The 26262-nt window shown below is 44.3% G+C and overlaps 1 protein-coding gene across 2 annotated transcripts in view; it reads left to right on the top strand.

Annotated features, from left to right (window-relative positions):
• Positions 1-26262, top strand: part of MATN2 (matrilin 2) — a 669488-nt gene that overhangs the window by 564151 nt on the left and 79075 nt on the right. For both annotated transcript variants that reach the window (XM_078686985.1, XM_078686983.1), the window contains exon 12: positions 10091-10213. In XM_078686985.1, the coding sequence (XP_078543111.1) occupies positions 10091-10213 (123 nt within the window). The remainder of the gene's footprint in view (positions 1-10090; positions 10214-26262) is intronic.

Below are 26262 nucleotides of genomic sequence, written 5' to 3'. Positions count from 1 at the left end.
ATACTACATACTCCCTTTATTTCAGTTTTCCCCTTTGATTTTTTTTTTGATTTTTTTTGTCCTAACTTTATTATATGTGTCTTATCTTACTCTTCGCTATCATTCTTGATTTTCTCTCATACGACTCAAGAGATTATCTACCTCATCAGGCTGTGAGAAACTGTAGGTCTTATTCTTCCACATAATTCTAAGTAATGCGGGAAACCTCATTTGCACCTGGGCACCTAATGATCTCAGTTCTGGCATTCTAGTGCCGAGCTCCCATTGTCTCTGTGCAGTTCTTGCTCCTAGGTCTGACCTGATGAGGTAGGGATTAGACCGGTAACGAAGATCAATTTTGGACAGACATCTCCCTAAAATAAGCTCCTTAACACTGAAAGTTTGAAAATTAACCAAAATCTTTCTAGGGGCTTTCCTGTCTGTGTGTCTCTTGAAGGGGTCTCTATGTACTCTTTGGATTTCCTCCTCCAGATATATATCAGGACGGTCTTTTAAGACTCCTTCCCTAAGAAGCCGACAGACAAAACCCTTGATGTCTTCCAGTTCTTCGCCCTCTGGTATCTTCAGAATCCTCAAGTTGTTTCTTCAGGCCTGAGTTTCCAATCTCTCTACATCTGTAACCAGGGATCTATTTTGTGCTCTCAAGGTATCGATATCTTTTGAGTTTCCTTGTACAGTTTTACTTAATACTACCATTTCCATTTCCAGCTTCCCGGTATGGCAGATAACATCATCTAGCTTGGACTCCAGGAGGTCGAATCTGTCGTGTATTGTCTTTTGGTTGTTCTCAGATATCTCAAATTTAGACATCATGTCCCCCCTTAAAGACTGAAATAGATGTCCCAATCGGTCACTATCTTGCTCACTGATTTCTTCTGATCTTTGTCTTGATCTGGGGGAAGCGGACTCTGGGTTGCTATCTTTATGGGGACCCTGATTTGAGGCTCCTTCTTGAATTCCTATTAAACCATTTAGTAGAGGCGCAGCTGTTACTAGGGGTTTCTTAGGTCTAATGTCTTGGGTGCCTGATACTGTGTCGCTGGACTGAACCTTATGAGAGGGGATAGGATGAGAGAGAGGAGGAGAGGTAGAAGAGGGAATAAAAGTGTGGGGGGTGCATTGGGGCTTATATGAACTGAGTGGTTTGATTGAACTTGTTGGTGCTCTGAGTCTGATATTACCGGAAACTCTTTATCCCCAACTTTCCCAGCTTTCCCACTTATGTCCTCTCCATTTAAGGGATCTGACTGCCCGGCCTCTTCCATAGTGAATAGGTTTTCCAAAGGCCCAAAGCGATTTTTTAAGGGTACTGTGATAACGCTTCCCTCTATTTGTGTGGTGGAACTTGTGGGCTGATCCCTAACTTTAAAAAAAGTTTTAAGCGAGGGAGTGTTCTTCACCACCTGTTTGTCTATACTTGACCCTTTAGGCTTTTTTACAGTAGTCGCCCTTTTGTTTTTTCTTTTGCAGGGGGTTAATGGCATGGGTCTCTCTCTCTCTTCAAAGTCCAGGACCCCTCCCTTCTTCAGTTCTTGTCGAGATCTCAGCTGGTACCTGTTCCTCGTTTGAGGGGGGTAACTCTAGTTTTCAATGTGTTTACTTTTAAACTGGAAATTAAAGCGCCTAGCGCAATTACTGTAACAGGGGCAGGCGCGGCAGGCTCTGGTAACCTCTGCTCTTGCTCTGGTGCCACGTCTGACTCTGAGGCAGTCCCTGCGACCCTTTTGCTGCAACTATTATTATCAGAGGGCTCCAAAAATGCTTGCTCCATATAACCCTGCCTAAAAAGGAAAGGCAAAGGGCGTGTTGTTAGTCCCCCCTCAGCTCTCCACCTTACCGCGGGGGTATAGCTGTTATGTTCACCGGGTTTTCTGGGTAGAACCTTCAGGGCTCCCTCGCATGCTGGTCCTCTGAGCCTAGATTGGGAAAGCGCGAGGCGTGACCTGATCCATAGGCTCCGCCGGCGTTCTCCCGGGCCCCGTGGTAGAAGTGATTCCTCCCGTGTCATGCGGGTCGAAGTACGCGCTGGTCCTAGCGCCGCCTGTTTCAAGCCCCCGCAAAACGCCGTCTGCCTCTTAAGAAAAAAGGAGCCGGCTTAGTCTGAACTGAAGCGAAATTTGGGGCAAAAATACATCTGCCGCTTACCTTTCTGAGGGAAACTCGTGATCTCGCTATTGCGTTTGCATTATTTCAGTCATAGGAGATCTCCTCGGTGCTGCCGCGACCGACTCTCAGCCCGCCGCCATGTTCCTCGTGGTCACGCCTCCTCCACAGTGAATATCTTCAAGGGTTTTGGGAAATCCTCAAGCGGAGTTCCATGTAAACTACACACACCCCACAATTATAATTCGTGCGAATAGGGGGATAATTCTGAAAAAATATGAGACAGATCAGACAGGACGATGGTTGGTAGCAGCAATATCTATTCAAAACACCCCTTATACATTTGCAGTATACTATGGACCAAATGAAGACAACCACCTTCCGCTTCTTAAGTTAGCAACAGCTTTATTGGGGACAATGGGCCCAGTAATTTTGGGAGGTGATTTTAACCTGGTATTTGATCATATATTAGATAGAACCTCGAAAGCCAAGTATCATGCTCCCACCAAATCACTCTCTACCTTAGGTGGTATAATGAAAGATTTTACTCTCTTAGACGTATGGAGGAAGAAATATAGATCTACACGGGGGTTCACTTTTTATAGTAAAAAATACAAAAATTACTCAAGGATCGACCATTTTTTAGTTGATCAGCACCTTTTCACAGATATCAGTTCTCTCTTGTTTACATCCATCGGGATGTCAGACCATGTAGTCTTGGAATTGGTATTTTTATTAAATCTGAGTCCCTTAAAAATTAGATGGACATTAGAAAGGACACTGTTACTCAGCGACCAGGTTAAAAGAGAAGTCAAAGAAAAAACCACAGAATTTTTTTCTATAAATATAGGCTCCTCTACCCCCCAGGTGGTTTGGGAAACTTATAAAGCCTTTTTGAGAGGGGTTTTGAGTTCCCTAATGGCCTACAAAAGAAAGGCTACATAAGCCAAAAGGAGGGAAGATCTAGTGGCAATAAATAGAAAAGACTCCGAGCTACAAAACGCTATTTTATTAAATCCTGAGAGGGCCCAGGTTTTAGAGAAGGAGCTTAGAGAGTTACAACTTCAGCTTAAAATCTGCGACGAGAAAATCATAAAAGAAAAATGGGAGACTAGCAAACTAAAGAACTTCGAATATGGCGAAAAATGTGGGGCTCTACTTGCCTGGAAAGCTAGAGAGGAAAGAACTAGGAATAACATCAAAGTCCTAACTCAGAGAGAAACAGGAGACCCGATTGTGGAAGACGCTGATATCAGAGATGAAGCTAGGAGTTTTATGAAAAGCCTCTACACGGAAGACAAAGATCCAAAGTTAGAAGAGTTAGAAACCTGGTTGCGGCAGAAAAACTTACCGCAAGTTTCTGACCTGGATAAGAGAATCCTGGAAAGCGAGATCATCGAGGGGGAAATATTAAACCAATTAAAGAAAATGAAACGGGGCAAAGCCGCAGGTTCAGATGGGCTCCAGGTTGAGCTCTATTTAGACCATACAGAACAATTGTTACCCATACTTACAACACTTTTTAACCACTTAATATCCCACGGTCACAGCATCCCCCCTACCTGGGCTGAAGCCACAATAACGCTTATCGTTAAACCCGATAAAGACCCCAAGAGAATAGAGTCTTACAGGCCAATCTCTCTTTTAAATATAGACATGAAATTATACTCTGGGATTTTAGCGACCAGACTCGCAAAGATTATAAAATCCATAATTCATACCGACCAAAGAGGCTTAATCCCAGGGAGACAACTTAACGAATTAACTTTTCAAGTGATAGGAGCCATAGATTACTCTAAAGATAAAGGCCTCCCTTTAGCCCTGGTGGCGATTGACGCCGCCAAGGCCTTTGATCAGGTCAATTGGAACTATCTTTGGGCCACAATGAATGCGTTTGGGTTTCCCCCAGGGTTTATAAAGGGTATTAAATCATTGTATTACAACCCAACGGCAAAAGTACTGGTTAACGGGGCATTATCCTACGGGTTTGACATCTCCGGAGGAACTCGACAGGGCTGCCCCTTATCCCCTCTTTGGTTCGATATTTTTATGGAGCCTTTTGTTTGTGGCATTAGAAGGGATAATGTTATTCAACCATTCACGATGGCTAATTTGGAGTTAAAAACTGCCCTATATGCCGATGATCTCCTCTTATATACATCTAACCACACAGAAGCTATACCCAGGCTATTCCACCTTGCAGAGGAATTCGGAAAACTGTCAGGCTACCAGATCAACAAGGAGAAGACAGAGATAATGGGGTGGAATAATGATACTCCCATACAGGGGGTGAAACAAAAGATGCGATATTAGGGAATTTATCTAACTCAAGATTTAAAGAATATACCGATAATTAGTCTGCAAACAGTTGTTAAAGACATCACTAAAACACTAACTAGATGGGGTAATCTTCCATTAAATATATATGGACGAGTTAATCTCATTAAAATGACTATACTCCCCAAATTTACTTTCCTTTATAATTCCATACCATTATCCTTCCCCGTAAAAGATATTACTAACCTCCAGGGCAAGATTGGATCCTTGATATGGGCCTGCAAATCCCCTAGGATAGCCTGGAAAAAACTCAGGAGGGGCTTAAAAATTGGAGGACTGGCCTTACCGGACTTACTAGCATATTGCCATGCGTTCCATTTTAAAAACTTTAGGCTACTTGCCAATACATTAGACGCATCTTCACAGGGCCGTCTGTTCCAGGCTTTATTGTTCGACTCACCACATGGTCATGACTTCTTTCTATTTAAGTTTGGCGACCAAAAATATTTCAAGAAAGTGCGTCTCAAGATCTTACAGACCGCACTTAAAACCTGGGGGTTTATCCGTAAGGTACTGGGAATTCCCTACTATCACACATACACTCCAATTTGGGATTTTCCGGGCACTCCTTTGTGTCTGCAGGATCAACTTTCACTTCCCTTGAGAACAGCTGGAATCATGAATTGGGGGGATTTATGGGTAGACTCAGGCCTTATGGACTGGAATTCCCTAACACTACTTACAAATGGGCTACTGACGAGATTCAAATTCTACCAATTATCTGCTTGGTGGTCAAGTCAGACTTTACAGCGGGAAAAAGACACTGGAATCTTGGACGAAATACGCAGAGGAGGGAGATGGACTAGAGAAGTCTCATTTTGGTATAAATTGTTTATTATTGACGAAGAGAACAACTTACGTCGGGAATTGACAAGCCTCTGGGGGAATACAATAGATGAATTACCCGAAGAGTGCAGTAAAATCTGGTCAGATTCCTTCTCTTTATCCCAGAAATTAATTAAACCAGTCATTTAAGGCGGAATCATTTATTCACGGCCTATAGAGTATATTGGACCCCGGCAAAACTATATAAGATAACGCAGAACAACTACCACTGCCCCCGCTGTAAACTCATGGCTGCAGATGATACCCATATATTTTTGGAATGCCCGGAGATCCAGGAATATTGGAAAGCGATAGTTGGCTTCCTGGGGGAGGTATTATCAACAACTATTCTATGTACACCCAGGCTAGTATTTTTTGGTTTACACCATGATTATAATATCAACAACTTACACTCACAGTTTATTTTTTATGTGGTTGTCATCGCTAGAAGAGAAATATGTAAAGAATGGATGTCAGCTGTCCCCCCCAGATTCGCAGAGTGCTTGAAATATATAATGGAAGTCTGTAAGATGGACATGGTTGGTCGTGATGGTAACACCGAGAATGTATGGTCAAAATTGGAGGTCTAGTCGAACAAGTAAACGGTCCAATGATTATGCCAGAGGTTGTGTCGGTCCTGTCCTCCCCTGGCCCGAAAAACATCACCATGAGTCAGGGGAGTTGGATAAGGAAACAACTTACCTCTGGGACATCCCTGTCTGCCAGACACTGACCCCGGGGCGGACACAGAACTGTCAGTTTAAATGGCGACAGTGAGACCCATCTAGAGCATACAAACAAACTGGTGGCATATATGAGGACAAAAAAAAAAAGAAAAATAACAATTTTGGATATGGGTTGGAACAGTACTGATTGGTTAAGGAATGTTGTTCCACATCCCAGGTGTACAGATGGAAAAGACCTGTAGACTTTTCATTTTTGAACTTCTTCATCCATAGTCTGAAAGTGTATTTGCTGCAGTTATGCTGAAAGCCACTAAAGATGGTGAGCTTGTCAGATAGGTGTGGCTGCTGCTTGAGATGACTTTGTAGCCAATGCAGTTAGTTTTGAAGATGGTGCGAGCTGACAAGGGGAACCAGTGGAGTTCTATCAAGGTAGGGTAAAGTGCTCACATTTTTTCAGGACCTTGATGAGAGAGATGTGCTGTGGATTGTAGGACTTCCTAAATGTAGGCCAGTGTGGAGTCGGGGATGCTGTTGAGCAGGGCATTGTCGCCATCCAGATGCCAGCATATGAGGGCTTGAACTGCATTTGCTTTTCTTCACTGTTTATTGAGGACAAGGTTGATGTGCATGGTGTAGCCAAGTGACTTAGTGTTGGGTGAAAGGAGGGCTTCAAATCCTTTGAGGTTTGTGCTTTGCACCATGTTTGGACTGAATGTGGAATAGAAGGAATTCTGTTTTAGTGATGTTGAGCTTTAGGTAGGTGGCTGATATTAGGTGTGTATAAGGTTTAGGCAGTGTTTGAGGCCCTGGATGCCTAGAGCAGCTGAGACTTTCAATTAGAGAAGTTTGTCCTTGACATATTGGTGAACTTGGATACTGTTATTGGTGAGTTGAGTCCTAATGGGCTCCAAGTAGAAGATGAAGATGACAGGGCAAAGGTGGAACTTTGTGGACACCACAGGTGATAGGGAACTGCTGGGACCATAAGATGCACAAGTTGTCGAATTAGTACTGCTTGGATAGCTAGAAGGAAACCTAGCGGATGATAGTGCCAGTGAATCTTATTCAAGACTTCAGGGTGTGACTGAAGGTGGGATGGTCAATTGTGTCAAGGGTGGCTGACGGGTCCAGCAATATCAGGAGGTATGGTAATCTTTGTCTGTGGGCATGAGTGTTTTGTCTGTGATTTGTAAGGTAACTGTCTCACTCATGTAGCATGATCTGAAGCTGGATTGTTAGTCGTGCTGAAACTGGATGATGCTGCTGAGATAACCTTTTTTAATGTTCTTGCTATTTAAGGGTAGGTGACTGCAGTGCAGGTAGTTGAAGTGCTCACCATGGTCTAGTGGGGGTTTCTTCAGGAGTCAGAGGATCTGGCTTTTCTCCAGAGCTTGTGGGTGATGCCTCCAGCATAAGAGGCATTTGCAATCGTTAATGAGAGTGATAGAGCTGGAGAGGACTCTGATGAAGGATAAGAGTAGGACATCATCTTCATTGGAGGTTGGTTTGAGGGTGTTGAGGTCTGCAATAGACAAGGGTTTAAAGGAGGACCACTGTGGGGTGATACAAGGATGGATGGGTGTAAGGGACACAGCTGATTCACTAAATCACAGGGCTCCTTTGAATATGAACCATCCCAGGATCGGAAAAACAGCAGTCATCCGTGATTTGCCTATTTATATAAACACCAAATTCAAATGGAAGGTACAAGAGCTTAAAATAGAAGGTTCAAGCCATATTGGAAAAACCTCCACCTGCTTTGACCCTATTCTTATTTGCGTCTTCAGAAATGACTTCAAAATAGAAGTAGGCAGACTAGAGGAGATTCCAAGCAGAAAAGTATTGATTAGGATTATGCTGGTTATCTTAAACATATTCAAAACCAGAAGGTAGAGAGCTAGGACTGTAGGATCGCCGTCCTTGTTCCTATATATATTCGTAACCAAAGAAGACGGCCACAAAAAAGGACTGTCTGAAGTTATGGTGTCTGGAACCTCAAAGGTTTGTTAATAAAACCCTCACACACCAACCTGGTTGGTGTCATGCTTCATCATCGGGTCCCAGCCAGGTAGCCGAATGCTACCCGGGTGTGCTGCGACACCTGTTTGCAGTGGAGCGGGTTCTGAGGTGTAGTGGATGTGATGAAGTGAGTGAAAATACAATAAAAATACCTCCAGATTGCTACCCGTTACTTTATTCTTGGTGATATGGGGTATGGTTAAAAGAACAAGAGAGGGGATAATATGCTACAGATACTAGGCGTAACAGTATTTATTATCAGATGATCAACATGTTTCAGACCGTGGAAAAATATAAGGGCTTTCTTCAGGACCTCTCTAAACTAAGTGAGTGATGTGAGAAAAAGTGAGTGGTAAAAAACTACCACGTGAAAAGCATTTTAACACTCACGCTAAAGAGTGCTTTGCATGCGTGTAGGACTGATGATGTGTGGGTCCTCTCAAAATGTAGAATACCTGCAAAGGAATACAAATGTAATAATACTTTGAAAAGCATTTGGCTCATGCCACAAAAAATTGCAAGTACTCATGCCACACTTATCGCTAGTACTGGGGTGTGATATCCGGTGTACATTCAGTTCATACCATGAATATAGCCGGTACTGGTGGTAAATATCAGGTGCTAAGTACTGATCGTGGTGTCAGACAACCGTGTATTCTGTCAAACTTATTTGGAAATGCCATGCCATGCACATAACATAAGAATAGATGCCATGCACACTTTATAACCAATGCGGTGATGGTGCCTTTCTATTATGTAAAGAAAGCGCTGTTTGTGTATATAGTTCCTGTTTAGACCTAGTGGTAACACCTGTGGGTTTCGTGGGTGTACCACACGTGCAAATATAGTGCGTTGTGTTGAGGACTGGCAGCGCTAGTTACACGTGTCAACATTCAGTAAATACTACTTAAATATGTTATATTTACATTTGTCCAGTATTAGGCTGGCTAATCCTGTCCCGGGGATGGGGGGGAACTTGCGCCTCTTTCCTGTCACATGCTGTTGAGAACGGGTTTTATTAAAATTGCGGAGAAAGAAAAATAAGAGGCATCAATAATGACTCGCTGACCAGATCGGTCTAGAAAGGTAACGCTATGTGTTAACATTGCAGCGGGAGTCCAGCGGTAGAAGACCGTTGTACTCCCAACGATCTTACTTGTAGTGGGAGAGGTGTCCGCCGTTAGACCTATTCAGGTGTCCCCGTGGAGAAGGCTGGTACTCGTTGGAACCCGGGGCAAACTTTTATGGAAGTTGCTCCGGTGTGCGACTGCTTCCATGGTGTGTGTGCGTCATCACGTGGAAGGCATATCCAATAACTATCAATGTTAACAGAGTAGCTCAGAGTTTGTATGATATTATATTTTATAGAAATATCACTTACTGTTTTTGTAGTTACATTGTTTCTCACTTCACAGTGAGTAATAATCAGCAAGGAGAAATGTTGGTAAAGGTCCACGTTTTGAAAACATATGGGTGGAGCAACACCTATGAAATTCCAAATGAGGCACAATTTAAAATAAACTACTTAACAGTGCTTGCTGCCTAGTAGATGGAAAATTTACTTAGTGACCTCATCAATAATGTGCTGCATTTAAAATAAATAGGTGTGTTGAGCCATGACTTTGGTACATTTCACACCCACAGGACACAAGAAGTGTGCAAGTTTAAGCTGGGAAAAATTCCTACAAATATGTAGGTTGGAGCCTGGCCTAACATTCGCACAGGTTTTGTACATATGTGAGATGGGTTGGAAGAATTCTACTTCTCTAAAGTGCTCATATTTTGAACCACAAATTCTAAAAGCTATGGTGTTAGCATCATACAGTGAACAATGACTTTCTTGGTGTTGGCGAAGTGCCCAGTGTCACAGTATCATTTTAAAAAAGACTAGGCAAAGAAAATATGGCTTAAATGATCTCAATATCATAAACAGAGCAAATGAATTAAGTATCAGTTTAAGTTGTCAGTATTATTAAGGAAGTACATTTCATTACGGTTCTAAATGTAATTTTGTAAGGTAAATGTCTTACATAAATATCATGTATTAAAAATAATACCAGTAGATGAGAAATCTGTGAATTTGCTTGGCTTCCAATTGACTTAATTTTCTGGTCTTTCAGGAGTGGACCACTGTGAACAAACAGATCACGGCTGCGAGCACCAGTGTGCAAACAGCAACGGGTCGTACGTGTGCCTCTGTTTTGAAGGATACAAACTTCAGGATGACGGGAAAAGCTGCAAAAGTAGGTTGGCAAAACCTTTTTTTATTTAGGTCCCTTCAAATGTCAGATCCTCTGAATATATGACGAGGATATGTTATGCTGATTTGTAGAGCGCACTATCACCTTGGAGGGTATCCTGGCGCTGAGCAGATGTGAGTCTAGGAACACCTATCGCCCAGTGGGAGTACTCGAAAAGCCAGGTCTTCAGCTTCTTGTGGAATTCAAAAAGTGAGGAGAAGGCTTGTATGTGTAGCGGCAAGTCGTTCCATGCATTAAGAATGATGTAGGAGAATCTATGACTGCCGGATCTGGTTTTCGTATGTGCAGAATTTGTGCAAGTAGGAGTCTGGGCGAGCAGAGATGTCTGGAAGGTTTGCAAAAGCAGATGCGATTGTTGAGGTATCAGTGTTACATAGTGCCCTGAAAGTGTGGTTGAGGAGTTTGAATTGTGCTAGTTTGTTAATGGGTAGCCAGTGAAGCTCCTTCAGGTGTGGCATGCTGTGATTGTGGTGTGGGAGGTCAAGAGTGATTCTGGCAGCTGAGTATTAAATGGTCTGAAGCCTTCTGGTGAGTTTTTTGTTGAATCTAGCATAGAGGGTGTTCCCATAGTTCAGCTTGTTTGTGACCAGGGTGTGCGTAATGGTTGATGGCTGATTGGGAGCCAGTGAAAATCTTCCTCAACATCAATTAGGGTATGGAAGCATGAGGCAGTGATGCCATTGACTTGGGAGGTCATGTTGAGTTTGCGATAGATGATTATTCCCAGGTTCTTGGCATGGGTGGTGGGGGTGGATTTCAGTCCTAGCTTTGTTGGCCATCAAGTGGATTCCCACAGTGATGTACTCTGCCTGAAGATCACAATTTCGGTCTTTTTGGTCAGCTTTAGACAGTTGGTCTTTATTCAGTGAGCGATTTCAGTCATGTAGGCATTGAACTTGATCCTGGTACTGGGTGTCTTGTCAGTGAGGGAGAGAATTAGTTGTGTGTCATCAGTGTAAGAGAGGACATTGTGAAAACAGATGATGCTGACTAGAGAGATCATGTATACGGTGAAGAAGGTCAGGCTTAGGGAGGATACTTGCAGAATTCCGCAGATGAGGTCGTGGGCATCCGAATTGTACGATTCCAGGCTGAGTGACTGGGTCCTTCCAGGCATGAAGGAGCGGATTCTCAGAGTGCATTTCATTGGATTCCAATGCTATGTAGGTGTTGGATGAGGATAGAGACTGAGTCAAATGATGTGGCGAGGTCCAGGAAGATGTGGGCCACCTAGTATCTGCTGTCCAGGGGATGTGGATGTCATCTGTGGGTGTGATGAGGGCAGTTTCTGTATTGTGGTTGGGTCTGAAATCAGACTTATTGGTGTAGAGGAGTTAGTAGTCATTGAGATATTTGATGGGATATCTGTTGATGATTATCTCTAAGACCCTGGCTCAGAATGGTTGCAGAGAAATCATTTTGTAGTTAGCAAGCATTGAGGGGTCCACAGAGGATTTCTTCAGCAATGGAAGGACAGTTGTTTATTTCCAAGCTTCAAGGTCGCAGAAGAGGTGTAGGCATTCAGAATAGGTGTGAGCATGACGCTGATGGGTTGTAGTCCTCTGGCATAGGTGTGACGGGGACAAGAGTCAGCTGGAACCCCTGAGTGGATAGACTTGCACTTGGCTGCGGTTTCGTCTGCAGTGATGATGGACCATGTGGATATCATTGGTCTTTGGATAAGATCAGGAGGCATTTGGCGAGATCAGTCAGGCCCAGTTGCGGGCTGAAGTTGCTATAAATTACGGTGATTTTGTTGCTGAAGAATTGAGAGAGATTGTTGCAGAGGTCGTGAGCAGGGGTGATCGAGTTGGAAGCGGCCAATGGTGAGGTGAAATGAAATCTTACTCAATGGCAATGTTTCCCTAACATCTGTTGACCTGGCATCAATGCAGTCCTCTAGAGTGGCATGTTTGGTGGTTCAGATCATCTCTGGTTTGATAACATAGTATTAGACACCCAGGCAGCCGAGACGAAGGACCTTCTGAATGATTTGAATCTAATACAATATATAGATACTCAAACTCATCAAAAGGGCCATAGTCTCGATCAACTCTGGTCTTTGAACTTACCCATTGATTTTATTGACATTAAACCCTGTAGCTGGTCTGATCATTTTAGCATTAGTTTCTCATTTTGTGTTGACAAAACCCCTCAATTTAAGCTGCAGGCTACCAATTCGACTCGTAAATGGTCCTCGATGGATATGTCAGCTTTTTAAAATTTGTTAAAGTCCACTCTGCCAGTGCAGAGTTCTGATGTGGAGACAGCCGACTGCAGGCTTAAAGAGTGGCTAATTTCGGCCATTAACATTCATGCCCCCCTCACTCGTTTTTCTAACTCGCGTGGCGCTGACGCACATAAGTGGTTCACGCCGGAGCTGAGAAAATTAAAACTTGAAGTGAGGCAGCAAGAGAGAATCTGGCGAACTGACTACTGCCCTCAAGCAAGGATTGTATATTGTTCAATCCGTAAAGCCTATCAAAAAACGCTGCACACTCACAAAACTGTCTATTTCTCTTCTAAAATATTAAATGCGACTAATAAGTCGAAAGAAATTTTCAGGATTGTGACTGAGCTGTGCAATGATGATAGAACCTCTCCCCCGGTTGTCCCCTCACAATCACTCTGCAACTCGCTGAACGACTTTTTTACGGATAAGATATCACTGATCAAGGATACTCTATCCAAACTTCCAGTTTTTGCCCCGATAGATGATATCTTTTTTAATCCCCTTACCTTGCACTCTTTTCCCTTAATTAATGACCGAATCCTTCTAGATTTGCTCATTAGAGTTAAATCAGGATCTCCTGAGGATGTCTGCCCCCCCCAAGTAATGAGAGAAATTGGTCGGGCATTCCCAGATAGTTTGATCCCTTTGCTTAACAATTCCCTCACGTCAGGGATAGTTCCCAATAGTTTTAAACAGGCCTTACTGATTCCCTTCAAAAAGAAACCTGGCATCGACTCCTCAGACCTCTCTAATTACCGACCAATATCATTACTGCCTTATCTGTCTAAAATTCTGGAGGCTCATGTCACCAATAGCCTCTCAAATTTTGTGGAAACCTCTGGCTACTTACAACCTAACCAGGCAGGCTTTCGGCCTGGTCATTCCACTGAGGCAGTCATATTGGCCGTTCAGAACACTTTAAGGTCTAATGCCGATGAGGACTTGCACCAGGCCTTGGTGCTGCTGGATCTGTCTGCCGCATTCGACACGGTTGACTATACCATCTTGGTCAACCGTGTCGAACAGGCCGGTCTTCGAGACTCGGCCTTGGCCTGGCTTAAGTCCTTCATCTCTGAACGCACTCAGTCGGTTCGGCTGGGTTCCTTCACAGCCCCAAAAAACATTTCTCTTTGTGGGGTCCCCCAGGGATCCTCCTTGTCCCCCTTATTATTTAATTTATATATGCGGCCTCTTCTCTTCTCCTTAAGAGAGCTTAAGGTCACTGTATATAATTATGCAGACGACCTGCAGTTGGTTTTTGTGCTAAACTCCCTGAATGCGGCCGAGGACTTTCGAGCAACTATGTCTTTTATTCAAAGGTGGATGTCTTTAAATCACCTTAAACTAAACCCGGGAAAAACCGAGCTCATCCTGCCTGGGAAGAGTGAGATCAGTTGGAGTCCACGCTTTTGGCCGTCGGACATGGGCTCTCCCCCCAAAAAATCCCGTACAGTAAAAAGCCTGGGAGTGACTCTTAATGAGGACCTCACCTTGAAAAGTCAAATCGGAACGGTGGTCTCCTCCGGTTTTTTTCAATTGAGGAAGATAAAGAAAATTGCACACCTCCTTACTGATTTGGCTTTAATTCAGGCAGTCAGTGCTCTGGTCCTGTCTCATATCGATTTCTCAAATGGCCTCTACCTGGGCGCGCCTATTGGCCAACTCAGAAGATTGCAGTACCTGCAAAACCAAGCTGCTAGACTCATCTGCAAGGTACCTAAGTGGGAATCGATTAGACATGGACTAGAGACCTTGCACTGGCTGCCTGTGGAACAGAGAGCCACATTCAAGGTGGGTTGTATTGTGTTTAAGGCCTTGGAGGGTAAGGGTCCAATGTTCCTTAGACAACTGTTGAGCAGATACAAACCCCTACGCAGCTTGAGATCAGCTCACAAAGACCTACTTGTGGTCCCTCGTTTCAAAAAGAAACGACAAGGAGGTAGCAGCTTTCAATTTTTAGCTGCTTCCTTGTGGAACTCCCTTCCTTTGACTCTGCGACACAGTAGGGACCTTCTTGCCTTCAGAAAGGCATTTAAAACTTTTCTTTTCACTCAGGCCTATTGTAAATAGTGATTTTATGTCTTTTTATGCACTGTTATGTTTTGATTCTCTCCTCAGCGCCAAGAAGCCCTAGGGCGTACGCGCGCTTAATAAGTAATAAATAACATAACATAACATAACATAACATAACGTCTTAGACAGCCCTGCCAAGTATCACGCATCAGGTGTTAGACTAACACATTTTAGTGTGGTGGTCCGCATCACTGCACTGAAATGCACTGTCACGCATTATAGCACCTCCTCAGCTTTCAAGCAGTCGGTGCGCAGCTTAAGTACCACTGACAATTTGGTATTAGCAGGCAGTGGGCATTGCTGTGGCAGGTTTGGGGGCTGGCTAAAGTAGCTCACGCTGGCTATGTCTGGCTACATTGGTTCAATCACCTGACTGCATGGAGCAGCAAAGTTTCTGACCTCACCCCGTCACGTGGAGCCTCAGCCAGGGTTTAATTTGCCCAATCAACACAGCCTAACTAGAGCCTGGCCTGGGCCACATTTGCAGCTTTCACAGCCGGGAGCCCAGAGATGCAGCTGAGCTCACACTGCGTAGCACACCGGCCGGAGCATTTAAGATTTGGAGTGGACCCGTAAGGCCATTGAGAGAGAGTGGTTGTCTGTTGCAGCCATTAACGGAGTCACTGGGCCAGATTCATCAATGTAATCTGAGACAAAATCCTAACTTTATGACTTTCGGTATTCACAAAAGGCATTTAGGAGTAGCAAAGTTAGCATCCACGCTTCCTAGCCCATCTGGATATCCTCCTCTGTACTGACTTATGTCTAAGACTTCATTTACATTTGTTTTCTGTTTGTGTTATCTTCCTTGATAAATGCAACTTATTAAATCAAAAATCATCCATTGATGTCCACCATTTTATGTCAGAGCGGTGTCTCCCTTAAAATATACTCTTTTATTCAAATGTGACTTTTCTTTCTGCTTAGTAATTTACTTAACAGCAACTGTTCTAGGCAGTCAATCACTATAATCCAATAATTATTTGAAAAGACTTTGCCTCAATCTTGTTATTGTGTCAGAGCACGCTATAAAGTCTGAGGTCTCCTGGTGCTTCTGACTAAATTATAAGATGGAGGGGGAGGGGGCAGAGGGTACTCAGAAGGATCTAGAAAAGAGCAGAGTCTCCAGGTGTTGTCTAGATGTGACGTGCGATGACGTGCGATGAGATGCACAGGAGTTCACCTAGAAGAGAATGCCAAAGGGACGGTGCAGTAAAATGAAGCTCGCATCTTGTCCTACTGAGCCCTGAGACGCAGAGGAGCTTCAGACTAGAACAGAGAGTGCGAGCTGGAGAGGAACAGTGGCTGGAGCACCATGTGTAATGCATAGTGGCATGGGCGTCCGCAGGGGACAGGGCCGGCTTTAGCGCTAGTGGCACCCAGTGTGACAATGTTATTTCGCGCCCCCAATGACCACCTCCACCACGGATTCTCTCACTAGCACCCTTTAACCCCTTCACTGCTAGCGGTATTTTCCCGCTGTGCTGGGGGGTGGGGGGCGCGTACAGCGCCCCCATGCTCATGACAAGGTCAGCTCGTCATGAGCCACTGCGCTCCGGTGCTCATGACGAGCTGATCTCGTCATGACCGCGCCCGTTCCAATGGAACGTTCAGCACAGCAGGGGAATCAGCCCAGCATGCGAGCGTTCCACGGGACGGGCGTGGTCATGACGAGCTCAGCTCGTCATGAGCACCGGAGCGCCGTCGCTCATGACGAGCTGAGCTCGTCATGAGCATCCAAGGAGTTAACAGTGACCAAGTCTCCATAACCACTCTCTCAGATGCATTGAATTCGTTATACAGCGCTACTCATACCATTAAAGTATGTCAGAGCACTTTGCATCACAAACATATTACAAAGACAATCAATCATACATGTGTAAATCAGTGTGTAGGAAATGTTACATAAGCCACATGACTAAAAGTGTAGGAGTCATATGACATCCATACTGGTAGGCAGTATAGTTTAGGAGTGCTTGGTGTGGAGAAGCACAAACTCAGAGTCGAAAAAGAAGCAGCATAGTTGGGAGTTTTCATTAATAATAAGAATCAATTTCTACCCAAATTAAACATTTTTGCAACATTAATCAATGTTCTGTACTTAGCAGCTTGTATGCACTTCTATGATGAAAGTTAATACCTCACTATTCTATATTAGGACTTTACGTTATAAATTGCAAGTAACAAAAGGATGGCTCTTTTAAAAGCAGTAACCTGCTGATCTATTTACATTAAATGCACTCTAATCTACTTGGTACACCTTCTTTGCAGTAGGCATATTAACCCTCTGAGCTACCTTAACATAAATCGAAATTAAACCTAAACTACACAAAACTCTGGCCAGGAAGAACATCAATCACATGAGTTATCTTGACATTTTTGTGAGGCCTCACAATTGTAGGAGGAAAGGAACGCTCAGTAGGTGCTTTAAAATCATAATTAATTTGTAAACACGGCGCCCCCAGGAAGCCAGCATCGCACGCCCTAGAGCCAGCCCTGGCAGGGGGCAAGGAGGGGTGCTCCAGGGGGGGGCAAGCGCCCCTCCTTGCCCCCCCCCTGCGGGCGCCCATGAGGTTAGGATTCCTAGCTTTACTAGTCCTAAACTGAGAAAAATCCTAACTTTACGACTTTCAGTATTCACAAAAGGCATTTAGGATTAGCAAAATTTGAACTCCTAACTTTGCTACTCCTAAACTGAGAAAAATCCTAACTTTACAACTTTTGGTATTCACAAAAGGCACTTAGGAGTAGCAAAGTTAGGATTCCTACCTTTACTACTCCTAAACTGAGAAAAATCCTAACTTTACGACTTTCGGTATTCACAAAAAGCATTTAGGGGTAAAAAAGTTTACTACTCCTAAACTGAGAAAAATCCTAAATTTACGACTTTCGGTATTCACAAAAGGCATTTAGAAGTAGCAAAGTTAGGATTCCTACCATTACTACTCCTAAACTGAGAAAAATCCTAACTTTACAACTTTCGGTATTCACAAAAGGCATTTAGGAGTAGTTTAGTTAGGAAATCCTAACTTTACAACTCCTAAATGCCTTTTGTGAATACCGAAAGTCGTAAAGTTAGGATTTAGTCCCAGATTACCTTTGTGAATCGGGCCCACTGAATCCTGGACCGCAGCCCTGCTCAGACTGGTAGACAGATGTAACAGCACTCTCTGACTGAGAGTAAGTGTCACAACTAAACCAGGTCGGACCTCCAGGCTCAGCTTTCCCCTGCTGCACTGCCTGAGGGTCAAGACATCCTCACCGTACTCGGGGGATGGGGGGCTTTGCTGTTAGCCATCCAGGCAGTGATTGAAAGGTAATGCACATGACCTTCCTGTATCCCTCACCGCTCTCCATAAATGTGGCGGGGGCACCAGCATGTGATCCCTGTTCACAGCTCTCAGCTCTGCCCTCTGCCCGGGCAGCTCCAGCCTAGGTTAAAGTTGGCTGGTCCTTGTGGTTAGGCCTCCCCTCTGCCGTGCGGTACTTTCACGGTGGTGATTCTTGCAGAATTTTTGACTCCATATATGTTTACAAGGAAGGTAGCAGTTTATTTAGGTGATGGTATTCTTCAAACTTACTTCCTGTGACATCAAAGGAGAACAGTCAAGTATGTAACTTGCTGACTCTTCCCACATGTATTTTAAATCACGGTGACAGTTTCACTAGGGACCGATAAGGCTGAACATGCCTTACTGGGAACACGAGCACCGAGGGCCTTGTTTACAAATCTCTTTTATTAAGCACATATACTTTCCGAACAAGCAAGTAAAAAAAGATTGCTCAAATTAGCAGCCCATTCCATTCATAGCAGTGCCTTGCCAAGCAGATGCTGTAGACTATATACAACATAACATGTATGATATTCGACTAATCAGAGACCAAGGTGGCACGGCACTATTGGTGCTTCTAGATTTATCGGCCGCCTTCGACACGGTTGACCATAAGATCCTAGTCGACCGTGTCGAAAAAATGGGCGTGCAAGGCCAAGCAAAAAATCTACTGGCATCCTTTCTGACGGAAAGATCCCAGGCAGTTACCCTGGGTCAATTTGAATCAGCTGAACTATCACTGCCATGTGGGGTACCTCAAGGTTCATCCCTTAGTCCGACACTTTTTAATATCTATGTGTCGGACCTCGCAAAGACCATCAAAGCGCACGGGATGAACCTTACCTCATATGCAGATGATACTCAGCTGATTCTGGGTGTCAGAAACGATGGGGAAACAGTAGCGGAGAGTTTCAAAATAGGTATGCTGGCCATTGGACAATGGATGTCGGCAAACTGTTTGAAATTAAACTCCGATAAAACTGAGGTGGTCACTTTTGGCCATCTCAGTCCTAGCTGGTCCCCAGTATGGTGGCCATCATCCTTTGGAGCCGTGCCTGAACCTGCTACAAAAGTAAGAAATTTGGGCGTCATCTTTGACGACAAGTTAAATTTCATGGCACATGCCAATCAGACTGCCACCACAGCATTCTACAAACTACGCTTGGTCAGGAAGATTCTCCCTTTCCTTCCCAAAAATGTAGGCAAGACACTTGTCAGCGCTCTTGTCCTATCAGCACTGGATTACTGCAATGGCTTGTTTGCCAACGCTCAAGCCAGGATCATTAAGAAAATGCAGGGAATCCAAAATGCGGCAGCCAGACTTCTCTCAAATACCCCTAAATTCAAGCCCATAGCTGAGACATTGAGAAGTTTTCACTGGCTCCCAGTCAGGAATAGAATTAAATTTAAGACACTGTGTATTGTCTATAAGTCACTACATCATCAAGCGCCACAATTTTTGAAAGACCATCTTGTCCCATACATTCCCTCTCGGACACTGCGTTCAGCAAAACAGAACGACCTGGCGGTGCCACGGACCAGGTTGGTCAATTGGGCAGACAGACGTTTCTTAGTGGCTGGGCCAAAACTATGGAACACAGTCCCGCAATCCATATGATCCAGCCCAAATTTGATGTCGTTCAGGAAGAAACTGAAAACTTGGTTATTCAACCTTTAAACAATTTCATGTGACCTTACAGGAGAGCAAACAAATGTACAGCGCCGAGACGCCTGCGGGCAATTGTTCGCGCTTAATAAATGTTAAAAAATAAATAAAAAATAACATGTATATTTGAAATGCAGATGTTCTGCCCTTGGTCTTTAATGACAGATGTTTATTGATACTCAGCTCTGTGGTACTCATTCCACCCAACACTGAGCAAAGAAATACTGAGCGGTTCGCAATGGCACTACCAACTACCAGAGAACCGCGGTTCCATGGCTGAGTCGGCGGTCAAACACTGACACTACCACTAGGGATGTAATGTGGTGGTCGCAACACCGCTACCGCCATGCCACCATGAGTCTGTCGGTCTTTGGACTGCCAGACTCACAATTAGGCCCTTAGAGTTTCTCGTTGCTCAAATGGGTGTCATTTCTGATATATATGTGTTTCCCTCGTCTTCATTGCTTGATTTTGCTTGTGAGAAAGTGTCACTTATAGTCATATAAATGTCACTCCTAATTACCCACAAATTATGAAAATGTCACACATAGCAATCTAAAACCATGGCAGCTATGCATAGAGTGGATTTGAACGTGCTCCTGTCTGCATTGTCCTGGCTTATTGTTCATTTACGCTCCAGTTGTTTGCAGTGGCGTTTCATCAGTCTGAGTTCTTCTGTGTACCAACTGGCCTGGGTTCAGGTTTTTGTTGCATTGCTGTGTTTAAGGGGAGCCAGGGAGTCAGCGCAGGAAGTGATCCAATTGATTGCTTTGTGGAGGCTTTTGCTGTATTCGGGTCAGTAGGTGGTGAGATCGGTGCTCCAGTACTTGTCAGTGATGCTGTTTCAGTTTCAGCAGGCTGGTCTGTCGGTGGTGCATGTGCATTGGACTGGGATGCTGAATTTGACAAGCGCATGGTCTGTCAAGGGGATTGGTGTGGTATTGACAAGACATCCTCACTGTACTCAGGGGAAGGGGGCCTATCCGCGTATGGAGTGGAGCGGAATAGGTATATTCAACCAGGGTTTGGTTGCCCCCATCCCCCACGTTCCCCACCCATCTCATCCTGAGGAAGACTCGCAGGCAAGGCTTAAACATCCCACATGCCACAAGTCGAGTTGAAACGTCGACAACTATTCATGTACCTGGACCCATTTTCTTTACCACTGCCACGTGCCACAGATGATTACAATCTGTGATTGTACCAACCATTGTAAATAGACCCTGTAAAATAGCAATTGGGACAGGACAACAAGATTTATACGCATGATCAATCTCACAAAAACCTTAACCTCTTTTTATTACTTTCTTCACCTTGGGGATAAGTTCCCCCACTTACTTACTTTCGATCACCACCTTTCTTGCACGTTCTCCCTCTGGAGCAACCACCAAATGTATAGCGATTAAAATCCATTTATGTAAATACATTTTGTATTTGTTACATATGAAGTTTATATCTCTGCACATCCTTTCATGCATATTGTAAAGAAAGATTGTATTGAAGTATTTTTGCTCATGAGGAGCGCAAATTGATTTGTTTGCGCAAAAATTCAGATTCTGAGATTAATTCCGATATTTTGAATGCTTAGTTTGAGGACCACTGTTTTTCTATATTGAATGCTACCCAGGTCCACATACTCGTAACGGGATGCCCTTACCTGTGATGGCATAGGGTGATGTGGCATGTGACTTGGAGTTTGAACGACAAGTGTTCCATGCTGGAGGATGACATGTCCATGAATGTAGTTCAGCTGATGATGTTCTTTTCAATTATGACGATTCCACCTCTAAGCTTTTTAAGTCTGTCTTGCCTTTTAATCTTGTAGCCGGGGAAAGGTTGGGGGAGGTGGCTGTGTTGATGTCAGGTGCCGATGCAGGGTTCAGCAAGGTTTCTGTGAGGAAAAGTAGGTCAGGGGCATTGTCGTTCAGCTGGTCCTAGATCTTTGTGGTGTGTTTGGTGAGTGAGCGGGTGTTGAGGAGCATGCATGCATGTGTGGAGTGTTGTGCGGGTGGTTGCAGAACTGTGTGAGTGTGAGAGAGTGGGGTGTTGGGTGCTGTTGGTGCAGTGATTGTTGGGTGCGTGTGAGTGAATGAAAACTTGCGGGAAGCTAAGGAGAATGCTCCCTTGGTGTTGTGTGGTGAGGCAGTAGCGTGTGGTGCAGCAGCTGGGGTTGAAAGCATGGAGGGTTGCAGTATGGTAGTGGCGGATTTGGGAGGACCAAGGTTTGTGGCGCTGAATGCTCTCTATGCGCATACGGGTTTGCCCTTGGCACACTGGCAGCGCGTCCACGATAAGGCAGCCATTGAGGAGATCCTGGGAGGAGATATGAGTGCTGTCCCTTCCTGTGCAGATGGATGATGGGAAATCAAGTGATGTCACGTCCTGTACAGACCAGGTGTGATTCAAAATCTCAAAACCCAGGTCACCATCTGATGGAATGGTTAAGGGTACAACGGTACCCGCAGACACCATTAAGGCCCTCATTACGAATGACAAGTTAACTCCTATGAGCCCCCTAACTGGCGGCAGCAGGTTCATTAATATGAGGAATTTAGAGGGAACACTGCTGGTGGGTTCCACCCATAGGTTTCACTTTCTTCAAACAGGGGAGATTTCCTGGTGGAATACTGAGGAAAGACACAATGGAATTAGCACCAAAAGTCTCGTTTCATTATGTTATTTTCCAAAAAGGTGTCATTCCCATTATTTCCCCACGCCCATAAAGTATGGGAAACCCGGTAAAGTTCTTTGGAAATAACAGTGATCACCCCGGCTGCTAATAATCAGGTTGCCGATCCTGAGCCAAGCAGCCAGGAAACTGAACGCCACAAGGGTGTCATCAGTGGAGCTATGCACCCTGACTCCCAGAGCCTGTACAAATTATATTGTGGCTGTACAAAGATACTATATAAAATGGTCAGCAACAGGAACTTGGAGGTGCTCTACAACTAACCAAAGTTGACAAGAGAAGTTTCCCTGATTACATATTTCCTAGAAAAGAAGCAAATCATTCGGAAATCTGAGGACCCCCACCACTTCCCTGATTCCAAACATAAGAATGTTTTTAATGCTGTTGAAAAAAACCATTATCTTCACTAGTGCATCATTCTCATGATCAAGTATGTCTAATAATAGTGATGTCTTAGTGCCCCTGCTAATTCAGACTTGCAATCAAACAGGATGCCTGTGTTCACCAGGGGTGAGGCTATCATTGGTGCAGCAGGTGCAGTGCACTGGGGCGCAGAACACTGTGAGCCCATTGTACAATGATGATTGCGATATTTCACTACCCCAGTAGCAGCCCAAGGGGCCCTTTTCCTTCCTTACACTAGCGGCCATGGCATCCAAGCTATGCTACTGGTTTCCAAATAAAATGTCAATTGGATCCTGTGCTGTATCGTGATACCACTTATCTCACCACCATATTTAGCAAGAGAACTTGCAGCTGTTTTGTGCTCATCATTATGCTAGTTAAAATGAATAAATCCACTAAAAGAATTAAGTCAACCAGGTGCTTGACATAAGTGATGGTGCCCTCTTCTCTGGGTATCCTACAGTGGATATCACCCTCTACTAAGGGTGTTGACTGATTTACTTTACTCACCAATTATGGTCCTGGAATGGAGGCTGGTGTGCATAATGAGTGGAAAGGCAATTGATAGGTGTGAACACTAGCAAGTGGGCAATAACATTATTAGAATCCATAGTGTGGCTCAATGGTTAGAAGTGGAGAAGTGTGGCTCAATGGTTAGAGCGGCAGACCCTGATGCAGAGATCTAGCCCGGGACCAGGGTTCAATTCCCCGCCTCGGCGGGTCTAGGGCTCAAAAATTCCACGGACCTGATAATTCTCGCCTCGATGCCTATTCCAATCATGGAGTCCCACTCTGCAACTCTGGGCAATAGCTTGCTTAATCTCCACAACAGCCCCCACAACGCTTAGGATGCCTGGCCTCCACCTTGGGGGTGCCCAGGAGTGGACACCTCACAGGGAAAGCCAGGATGGGTTCCACAGCGGTATTCGTACAAGCGCCTTGAGACCCTTGCGGGTGAGTAGTGCTCTATACAAGTATCAATTTACATTTTACCCCTAATTTCACACAAAGACGCCCAAATAAACACTCCCACTGCGATTGAACAGTAGTAAGTGCCAGCATTCGATGCATTCTGATTGGCTAAGGCAATTTTCAGCATTCCAAACAGGGAACAATTGTTTATCAGATGTTTACAGGCCCAATTCACAGACCTAATTTAAGACAAAATCCTAAACTTACCACCATTTTGGTATTCACAGAAGGCACTTACTCATTTTGCTATTCACAGAAAGCACTTACTCATAAATGAGTAAGTGCCTTCTGTGAATACAAAAATGAGTAAGTGCCTTCTGTGAATACCAAAATAGGTAAGTGTCTTCTGTGAATACCAAAATGGTAGTAAGTTTAGGATATTGTCTTAAGTTAGTTCTGTGAATCGGGCCCTACGTGATTATCGGTCCATAGGTATCAAGGTCTCATATATTCTGGCCTTAAGAGGAGGGGTACCAGTCCACAGGGTAATCCACTTCTTATAAAGACCATATGATCACAGCATACATACAGCAGCTATTTAAGGTGCCTAGTGTGGGTAAACTGGAAAGACAAGTTACAACTATAAATGCATTCCGTAACAATGTGCAGCACTATTATGGTATGCATTTATAGTTTTTACTGCAAATGGACTGGGTCCCTTCAAATGCAATGTTCTCTGAATATTTCACCAAATATTTGATTTAAAAGCCCCCAAAAGAGGTCAACATTTGATGGGATTGTAAAGGGTACAACTGTACCCACAGTCACCATTAAGGCCTTCATTACTAATGACCCGCTAAATCTAATGAGCCCCATAAATGGAGTTACTAGGTTCATCAGAATTATAAATTTAGAGGGAACGAATAGGTGAGTGGAATCCGTCTGTAAATTGTACTGCTTTCACGCAGGTGAGGTCTTCCGGCGGAATACGGAGGGAAGAGACAGCAATGGAAAAAGGAAAAATAAAATGATAATAACACTATGTTATTACCATTTTATTTTTCCGTTTGAAGCAGGTTTTCGGGGCGGGGCAGGGCAGAGCCAGCAGGGGAGCAGTGGTTGGGATACATAAGTGCGATTGATGGTTAGGCCGGCCGTCTTGGGCCGGCCAAACAGTCATGCGCACTTTGCATGTTCTTCACCGGCTGTATTGCACAGCCCGGGTTGAGAACATACACAGGCTCAAAGTCCCCATCTGAGCGCTGAACCACGTCAAATGTAAATTACAAGTTGAAAACACTGAGGGTCGTACATCTGGCCCTATTTGCCATGTGGAATTGTATTTTGTTTTGCAGTTTTAACATGTGTTGGGAGATATGTTAATCTGAATAATAAGGACTTGATGCAAAGTAATACAAAGTTGGAAAGTAAATACCACCACAACACTTTGATCTGGGTTTACATTACAAAAGTAATACAAACCTGGAGCAAAGTGTGAGTAAATATGAGACATAGTAGACATGGTTCTGACGTGCTTCTTCCCCTAGAGCAATGCAGCACTGCAACTTTGATTGAAAATGAGTATGGACCTTTGCTCCTGTCTGCCTGTTGTCACACTGATTCAAATGAAATACCAGCATTTGTAAAGTGCACAGCTACCTCCGGAGAGGTGTCCCGTCACTGGCGGCCGTCGGGAAGATTAAGCGAGCTATTGCCCAGAGTCACATGGTCCTGGGCTAACCTGCTGCCGGCACCGGGGATCGAACTGTGAACCTTGTGTAGTGAAGTTAGACTTTTGGTCAAAGTTTCCCATTGTGAATATATAAAAGTAGTAAAGTTGGACTTTTGGTAGAAGTTTACCTTTGTGAATACCGAAACCCCCCCCCCCCCCAGCGCCTTGAGACCCTACGGGTATGTAGCGCGCTTTATAAATGTCACTGATTGATTGATTGAAAAGTACTAAAGTTAAACTTTTGGTCAAACTTTACCTATGTGGACACTGAAAAGTAGTAAACTTACACAAAATTGTACGTTTTCCTCTATGAATCGGACCCAAAGAGAGCAAGGAAACATGCACTCTGATGGATGCTAAAAGTAAAATAGAAAAAGTCCCGTGAAGTAAGCAGTGGATGAATACAACTCATCCAATTAGAACACTGTGATGCTATTACTTTTATGCTCTTAAAGCAGCAGTTCATTACTATTAGGTTAATAAGTAATATTATGGAAGGCAACAAATACCAATTTGGCCTCCCTGATGGGAGTTTCCTGTTGCATGCGGCGGTGACGGCGGCAATACAGAAACATTGGAAAGCTGGGTTGTCGGAACCCGGTACAACCATGGCCTGCCAGTATGTTGTAATGGCGGCGGGCACACTTAAAGCGGTCACCTGCCTCCAATCTAGAATGCTGCACAAGGGGCTGAGACCGCTCGTAGCATTGAAGCAAAAATGGGAGGAAAGTATAGGGAAACCCATACCGGATACGGCTTGGGGCCACATCTTGAGGAGAGTTTAGAAGGGTTGCAGAAATGCCCGGTTTCAGCAGGTGCATTTCTTTGTAATACACAGAGCCTATCTGACCCCGGGAAAGATCCAGAGGTATTTTCGAGTGCAGGAGGCAGTGTGCCCTAGATGCCTGACACCACATGTAGAACTGGACCACATATTGTGGGACTGCCCGAAACTGGGGTTGTATTGGTCAGAGGTGGGGAACTCCTTA

The sequence above is a fragment of the Lissotriton helveticus genome, chromosome 4_1 (assembly GCF_964261635.1).
Source record: "Lissotriton helveticus chromosome 4_1, aLisHel1.1, whole genome shotgun sequence".
NCBI lineage: Eukaryota > Metazoa > Chordata > Amphibia > Caudata > Salamandridae > Lissotriton > Lissotriton helveticus.
This window is presented reverse-complemented; position numbering and strand designations above follow the sequence as displayed.